Raw genomic sequence first — 9,131 nt, 5'->3', positions numbered from 1 at the left:
ATGATTATTGATCATTTCATTTTGTTTTAAAGATTTAATCTTTTTTTTAAGTTTTCAACTTCATATTTCAAATCATCAAGAGAAGTATCTCTTGTTTTGACAATATCTTGCCCTTTCTTTTCAAGACGAGAAAAGATTTCCTGCAAAAATAAGGGCTAGGGTTATAATTTAAAGTTTCACTCCTCTTTGGTTTTTCAAACGATTTTGAAGAAGAGATTTGAGAAGAAGCCATTTCCAAAATTTTATTTCTAAGATTTTCATCAGAAATATCTTTTAAAAGTTCAATTACATCATATGAAAATTGAAGTCTGAAATTGAGAATGTAATCTATCTAAAATTTATTCTTCTATTTGAGACTGGATTTTATAAGATTCATCTTGTCCGCAAACACAAGTATCACCTGTACAATTGACACACTTATTAGTAGCATCAGATTTATCCTTATCACTATTAGAATCTGAACTATAATGAGAAGAACCCGAATCTGATTCGTATAATAGCTCATAAATTTTTTCTTCTGTTGAATCATCCAATTCCAAAGCTTTAAGCTTTTCTGCTTTGCAGTTTGAAGCAAGATGATCAAATTTACCACATTTGTAACATTTGATATTCTTTAAATCTCTTTTAGAGAAATTTCTGGCAAATCTTGTTGCCTTCCTAGAAGCTTTCTTACCTTCCTTCATTTCCTTATATCGTTTTGAACGATGACGCTTTTTGTATCTTCTCTTTTGATCTTCTTTGGAAAAAATCTTTTGATTGGGATTAGAAGGTCCTTCAATCCCAAATTGTGCACAAAAGTCTCCCAATTGATATCTTTCTGACATTTGATTTCTCTTAATTTGTTGTGCTCGCTTAAGCTCATTACACATATTTGATCCTTCCTGAGTACAGGTCCGTATTAATTTTCCATAAGTTAAAGTATCATAAGGAATCTTTGTATGATCCCCTCTTAGAGTTTTCTTGACTCTTTCCACAAATAAGGGGGGAAGGCCATCTATAAATCTGGCTTTCCAATAACTTATTTTACTTTCTGGTAAATCCATGACCCTGCTGAGGAAGGTGTCTTTATACCATCTGAGTTCTCCTAAGTGTCTACACTTATGACCATTTAGCAGAGTTCTAATAGTTTCATTCTGGTTGGAAAATCTTCCATTAAAATGTTCCAAAATTGTGAGGACTAGGGTATAAACTGCATCCTCAGTCTTTTGACTAGTTATATTTTCTGTTGGTTTTCCATCTTCACAAGTGAATATTTCCCTTTTTATCTCTTCTTTATATGCATTTGTAATGGCATACCTTTCTTCGGGAGATAGAAAATTATCCCACTATCCTCGAAGTTGACTTGTAAATCCTGCAATAATCATCTTACAGGTAGCATGGTCAGAATTATTATTATTATGCCTGCAAATAGACGAATACATCAGCATCCGATGTACCATGATGGAAACTTGTCGATCTGTCAAAGCATCCAGATTCCATTCATAAACCTCGTTTCCACTGTATGACGTGTTAGTTTGATTCCAATCTCTTTCTTCTATTAAGACATCTTGAGGAGTTGGACAAGGGTAGTAATAAGTCATCATAGAAGGGAAAGTAGCATAGCCACCTTTACCAACAATCTTTTGTTGATTATGATAACCAGATTTAAACCTTCTAGAATCAATCTCAAAAGTTTGTAAATTATTATTTTCAGAAAATTGCCCTTCAATTTTTTTAATATCGAAAATATCATTTGTAAGATCAATGGGTTTAGTACTTAACCAGAAAGTTTCTTATCAATAAGACTTTCTAAATCACTGAAAGATTTTATCTTAAAATCAGCAGTATCAATGGGACACTGGATATGCGTTGGTACAACATTTAGAGGAGTTTTAGAAGTAGAAGCAATATTTTCTTGAGGACTCCTTTGAAATTCTTTTACCAAAATAATTAATTCATCTAATTTTTGGTCTAGATAACTAATATGTTCTCCTAAGACTTTAACATATAAACTCAAATAACTATTTTAAGCAATTAAATTATTAATTTCATTAATAGTTATCTGGGAAACATCAGTTTTGATAAATTTTTGAAAAGCTGAAAAAGTTAACCCAGCATCTTCTTTACGATGCCACCTACGGACCGTCACAGGCACGACGGACCGTCACAAGCTCCGTAGGTGGTAAATTTTCTGCATTTCTTGCTCAAAAACTTCCGCGTTCATCTTTAAACAGATTTCCTGCAAATAAAGAGAAACTTAGATAAAAATTAATACAAAAAGGCTTTTGCGCACACACTAAACTTAAGGAAAGAGCATTAAAAATACCGTGAAACCACGGTATATCAACACCCTCAACTTAAATTCGTTGTTTGTCCTCAAGCGACGCACTATGACTCACTACCAAATCTTTGTACAATAGTATCCATGTTTTATCTTTCGCAATCATTTGGCTATCAATCCTGATCAGTCTCATCATATTTATGCATGCTATCACTATTAGGCTTGAATTATGTGGAATTATACCATGACATAGACTCGCCACGCACTAACACCTATCCTCTTCAATTTCTCACCGAGGTGCTAATATTTCTGGTATTGCAACTAGTGTCCTCACTTCAAAACAATATCCTCATTTTTCACACAATGATTTTACTTTGAGTATAAGGATTACTTTTCAACACTCACTCTCAGAACAGATCCACAACTCATTTATACATATTGCCATAAGCTTGACCTTATTTTCACTACTTTAAGTTCGCTATACAACTTTTACGATCACGATAGGACTTTCTTAGCTTGTAACATAGGCTCAGCGTCAGGTAGGGTATATTTAGGTATACTTTAGTGACTTTTTGCCCTCCTTGACATATAGGCTAAACATACCACTTTTTATCATTTTATTTCGCCCAGTTTCTCATTTTTTTTCTCCTTGCTGTTTTCCCTTCTTTCTTCATTTGTGTAAGTGACTCTCTTCTTTTCTTACTTGTATTTATTGTATTTTTTTAATTTTTTTTATTTCACTTTTCTTTCAACTGATTCTTGAGTCACTTTACTTTTTCCTTTCTCTCTCTTTGTTCTTTCAACCCCACTTTCCAGAGCATTCCTCATAATAGCCACCCTCAACTCATGGCTTTGCCATGAGTCAAAGTACACAATACCCAAAGTTGGGTTAGGGCCATAAAAAGGTTGTTAACTGCATTAGCCACCCTCAACTAATGCTTTTGGCATAAGCTGAGGTGCACATGTCCAAGGAGGGACCAGGGCCAACACATTATTCCCAGAAAAGATCAGTTGGGGTGAAAAAGAAAGGTCTAGTTTAAGTTCAAATCATTTGGATCAAAGAAGGATTAGTTTCATTTGGTTTTTTTTTATTTAGGCTAAAAATGGGCTATATTGAACAAGGGCCTATGATCCTTTCCTAATTGTCTATTACAACTTACTTTTAGCACGATTAACCATGCAAGTTCTATCTTAGTACAAGTAGTGGACTATTCAAATCTTCCTCACACTCACTTGACATCTCATTACTCTAACAGATTACCAGACACCTAGTTCGAATTTTAGACTTAGGGTCATGCAATGGTGTATCTCTATGTCATGCTTAGAGCCACACATTTATCAATTACTATGCCTAATCATGCATCATTTTAATTCCATCAGGATATCATTTTAGCCCTCATGCTTCAGATTTAAACTATGTACACAAGATATAGACATGCCGGTTCAACAGTAAAAATAATCAATCTCTTGGGGAAAAAGAACACAGGCAAGAAAACCCTAAAAGAGGATAGTGAATTGGGCTACTCAGACTTCACCCTAGCACTCACTTTCCATTTACCCCACCCCCAACAAAAAGACATGCATTTGTCCCCAATGCATAAAAAAATTGAAATACAAGAGTGGTAGGTGAAGCAAACCTGGGGCGCAAAACGCCGACGGTCAGCAAGCCGATGGGTCCGGTTCCCCGGAAACCACTACCTCTATAATCTGGACACCCTCAGTAGTGTCCTCATCAGCAACAGCGCTATCAGCAGTGCCTCCCGCTACCGCCACATCTCTGGAGCTAGATACCCCAGCAACTGACTCTACAACCCTCATCCGACGTGCCTCATCATCAGCAAGCGAGGCTCTCCTCGCAGCCTCTATCTCACGACGCTCCTTCTTCCGTGCTCTAGCCTCATCCTCCTCTCGACCCCTACGCCTCTTGGCATGCTCTCGAGGGGGAGGTGGTGGAATCTCAGAAGTGGCGAATAAGGCCACCATCACTGTATCCTCAGCAAGATCTGCAGAAGGGGCCTCAGACTCAGGCACCCTTGCCTCTAGGATCATATCAATGTCTGCTCGAAGACTCTCGACCGCAGCCTGAAGGGTCGACACATCCACCTGAGGGACGCGATCTTCCGCTCTGTGTGCTGGACCATTCTCCGCTCCAAGCGCTCTTCTACCTCAGCAATAGACCTCTGCATCAAAGGCTGGATGTGATGCAGAAGTGTAGCCATCTGTGCCTCTAATTTTTGGACCCTAGCAAGCGGGACCAGAGCGGGGAAAGAGGCTGAGCGAGAGGAGCTCGGGGCAGTGCTACTACCCGGGATAGACTCGACCGAGGCAGTGTTAGTGGTTTCAGAAACAGCCTGCGTAGCCGTGCGAGCCTGTGCTACCGTATCAGCCAGATTGTCACCAAGTGGAGGCAACTCTGGACGGGGCCCTCTGCGTGGAGCCAACTCATTGGCCTCATCCCTGATGAGGCCGATATCAACAGTGACCAGCGGAGCCTTGAGCTGATCAATGTGCCAGATGGGCACACCTGCGGACCTGCATAAAGAAAATATCATGCACGGAAAAGGGTAAGTAGTTGTGACCTTAAAAGACCTCTTGTGCATGACCGCCGGTAGAAGCCAAGCAAAGTCAACCTCAAACCCGGCTATCATTGCCGCCATCAGAACTGCACGATCCCATGTGACTATATTATCAGCGGCTGTGGGGGAAAGGCAGTGGCGGACAATCAACCATAAGAACTTAGCCATGAAGGTCAGGTTAGCCTTCTTGATGGCTCCCTTCGGCTCGGTTACCCAATCAGCACCCTCTCCATCAACAGACAAGTGCATGGCCATCCACCTCTTGGTGGTCTCTCTCAGCGATGGCTCATGCAAGAATTGACCATCTTTGACAATTTGCCACCAGTAGTCAAACTCGGTGGTGAGAGGGGTCCGGTTTGCATCAACATCCTCGCCGTATAGATACCGGCAGATGGCAGGCAGGGAGATATCAACCTGAATGCCACGTACTTGGACATGCTCAAGTGGGGCCTGTTTGGCGGGGGCAGCCTGCCTATCAATTTGTGATATGAGAGTAGCCACATAGGAGACGTAGAACTCTCGGACCAATTCATCACTATAACGGCCCAAAGAACGCACTGTCCACTCCTGTCGGTGTCTAGTGAAGAGATTGTGGATCTCTGGCATAGTAGAGAGACTTTCCATAAGGACCCGACTCTCCAATGTAAGGGTCTGTGTCATGACTCCTTTATCATTCAGAAATATTTTGCGTCTGAATAAACTTGATACTTCCTGTCGACACACCACCGGTTGGGCTGGTCGTCGACCGGGGTGAGAGCACGAGTCGGTGAGCCGGGTGTGGATTCAGAACTGTCAGCCTCATCAGACGAGGCAGACTGTGCAGCTGTGGTGGGTGTAGGGACTTCAGCAAACCCGGAGGCTTCCTCCGATCACGAAACTCCTAAGGAGCCAGATGCTCCTTCTTCATGAGTAGCTGACCCAGAAGGTGTTCCAGTCAGTGTGCTCTCCTCATCAGACTAGGAGGCAGTGACTACGCCGGACGCCACCTTTTTGGGCGTAGCTTTGTCAGCACGTGCAGCTCGGGATGGAGTGCCAGTGCATGGGGGCACGTACTCGGGGTCACGCTCATCATCAAAGCCAATGACCAGGTGGGCAGACGGGGCGACAGACTTTGATCGCCCACGTGCGTAAACTCGATCTTATTTTGGTGCCATAATAGATAGTACCTGTAAAGAATCAATATTAGTACGAGAAAAAGCAAACAAGACGAGTAACGAAACAAAATAAATATAAGAGCTAAGCTGTAATGACTTTTCTATAGTAACAGTGAAGTACGATAGACCAGGTGACGGTTCATTGTGAGTACGACGGACCGTCATGGGGTCTGTCATGTCTTACTTAAAACTATGTTTATGTGGAGACCCCTGAAGGAAAGCCTCTGATAGTTATGACGGATAAGCAGGATGGACCGTCATGATGATCCGTCGTCGATGTCTGTCATGGGACACTTAGAACAAGTATGGGGACCCTTAGGAGAGGGGTCTCTGACTTTCATGACGGTTTGTGCAGGACGAACCGTCGAGGGTATGACGGTCCATCGTAGGTGTCCGTCAGAGGACACTTGGAAAAAGTATGGAGACCCTTAGGAGAGGGGTCTCTGACCGTCATGACGGTTATGCAGGATGGACCGTCAAGGGTATGATGGTCCGTCGTAGATGTCTGTAAGAGGACACTTGGAAAAATTTGGAGACCCTTAGGAACAGGGTCTCTGACAACCAGACGGACCGTCAAGGGTATGACGGTCCATAATATGTGTCCGTTGGAGGACACATAGAAAAAGTAAGAGACCCTTAGGAATAGGGTCTCTGACAACCAGAACGATTGTGCAGGATGGACCATCGTGGGAATGTTGGAAAATTGGACGGTCCGTCGCATGTGTCCGTCATCGGGGTCTCGTTCTGTCATTTACTGACAGAACTGAGGATGCCCCATTCATCCTCTGTGACTCACATGAATACTTAGTGTTAACCTATACGTTTCTACCCAAATAGCGAGTAAACTAGCAATGCTAAAGCACCTATTTCTAGAGTTTTAACAGGGCAATTTAAGGATTCTCAACCTAGGTTACACAAAATTGGATCAAAGAATGAAGACCCATAAATAAGAACTAGGCTAATACTAATTGAAAAACAAAAATGCAATGTAAATGGGTAGAAATCAGAGACACATGCCTGAGAATTTGAGAAAAACAAGCGAGGAAGGTACTTGGTGATCAAGAAGAGAACCACAGCAGCAGACTCCGACTAGTAAAGAGTGGATTTTAGGAATTGGGGAATTTGGGGAAATGATCGATTGAAAGAGAGGTAGGAAATGGGAAGTTTAAAAGGGAGGGAATGGGATAAAGAGGGAAAGAAACCGTTCAAATGAAGGGGTGGGGGGTTTTATAGGTTGAATTTTTTTAAAATTTCCCAGCCGGGTCAGGTCGGGTACGCCCATTAATGACGCGATGAGTCCCCGATGATGGTCCATCGCAATTGCGATATTCCGTCATTGGTTCCGTTGTGTGTGCCCTAGTTTTGAAAATAAATGAAAGACATACCTGGCACGACGGATTCATGCGACGGTCCGTCGCGTACGTGATGGGCCGTCGATGGGTCCGTCAGTGACTGCTGCAGAGTGATTTTCTGCAGAATTTCCTGGTGACGTGCCTGTAAATTTAATATCCATTAGTAGAAAATGCTACCATTACTAGAAACAAATACTATAAGTATTGGGTTACCTCCCAACAAGCGCCTGATTTAACGTCGCGGCACGACTAAGGACACTTGATTACTCAGCCTTCATCAAGATGGTATGCCTCGATCACTTCATTTGCCAATTCAGTATGCCCAAAATAGAGTTTTATTCGTTCTCCATTCACCTTAAACCACACTCCCTCCTTGGTTTCTAACTCAACTGCTCCATGAGGGAATAATTGGGTAATCAAGTAAGGGTCAGTCCATTTGGAACGCAACCTAGAGTTGTCTAAAAGCACCAAATCCCCAACCATAAACTCTCATTTTTCACTTTTTAGGTCATAATCCTTCTTCATCTTTTCTTTGTAGGATATAGCAGATACCGATTGGAGCTCACCACTCTGCCTCATGGACCTACAAATGTTGAAGGTCGCTTCTTCATTGTTCAATCGAAATTTCATTTGCCCCTTTTCCATATCAACTAAGGCTCTACCCGTAGCAAGGAATGGCCTCCCAAGAATAATAGGCACTTCAAAATCGACTTCACAATCAAGAATAACAAAATCTGCCGGAAATATGAACGACTCTACTTTTACTAGCACATCGTGGAGTATCCCTATAGGCCTTTTTACTGTTCGATCGACCATCAGTAGCCGCATGTCAGTGGGTTTTGCGTCACCCAAACCTAACTTCTTGTAAATCGAGAGGGGCATGAGATTTATGCTTGCCCTTAGATCACATAATGCTTTCGGAAAATGTGATGACCCGACTGTACAAGGAATAGTGAACGCACCCGGATCTTCTTTCTTTTGTAGGAGAGATCTTGTAGCAATAGAACTACAATGCTGCATTCTGTCATCACCCTCAAAAGTGACCGATCTTTTCTTTGTAACCAGATCTTTCATAAACTTGGCATAATTGGGCATTTGTTCTAGAGCTTCTACCAAAGGGACATTGATAGAAAGTTGCTTCAACATTGTTATAAAACGCCGATATTTACCATCCTCAGTCTTTTTCACTAATCTCTGAGGAAAGAGGGGTGGTGGTCTAGGCATGGGAATTACCTTTATAGGCACTTCAGCATCTTTTCCACTGTTATCTTCTACTTTACCACTACCCTCTATCACCTTATCATTATCATTTATCAACTTTTTCTCCTTACACGGCATAGGTGGGTCAATGGTCTGCTTACTACCCTGAGTAGTGATTGCCATACAGTGTCCGTCATTTTTTGGTGGACAATGTTGCTAGGAAGAGGGCCCGGTTGCCGTGTGTTTATAGTCGCAGATAATTGGGCCATTTGCAACTCAATCTGCTTAATTGATATTGCATGCGTATCGACTTTCTGCCCAATACCCGCTAAATCACTCCTTAACTCTTTAATGTGCTCATCATTAGCATCGAACCTCCTCATCATTTACTGCAACATATCCTCAACTCGCGCCATACTATCTCCACCATCCGTAGGAGTAACTTCACGATTTTGAGGAGGGACATAGGGCCCATTCCTATCATTTCTGTTACCATAGTTACCCCTGTTGAAGTTGTTGTCGTGGTTGTAGTTTCCATCTTGGACATAATGACCCTCACGGTTATGGTTACCATAGATCCGACCTTGGT

The 9,131-nt window shown here is 42.0% G+C and overlaps 1 protein-coding gene across 1 annotated transcript; it reads right to left on the bottom strand.

The window, feature by feature from the left end:
- Positions 1-338: 338 nt before the first annotated feature.
- On the bottom strand, positions 339-869 carry LOC107006517. Its single transcript, XM_015205051.1, has one exon. The coding sequence runs from the start codon at positions 867-869 to the stop codon at positions 339-341; it is 531 nt and encodes a 176-aa protein (XP_015060537.1).
- Between the last annotated feature and the right edge of the window lie 8,262 nt (positions 870-9,131).

This window comes from Solanum pennellii, chromosome 12 (genome assembly GCF_001406875.1).
Source record: "Solanum pennellii chromosome 12, SPENNV200".
Lineage (NCBI taxonomy): Eukaryota > Viridiplantae > Streptophyta > Magnoliopsida > Solanales > Solanaceae > Solanum > Solanum pennellii.
The sequence above is the reverse complement of the archived record's forward strand: the minus strand, read 5'-3'. Positions and strand labels throughout refer to the sequence as shown.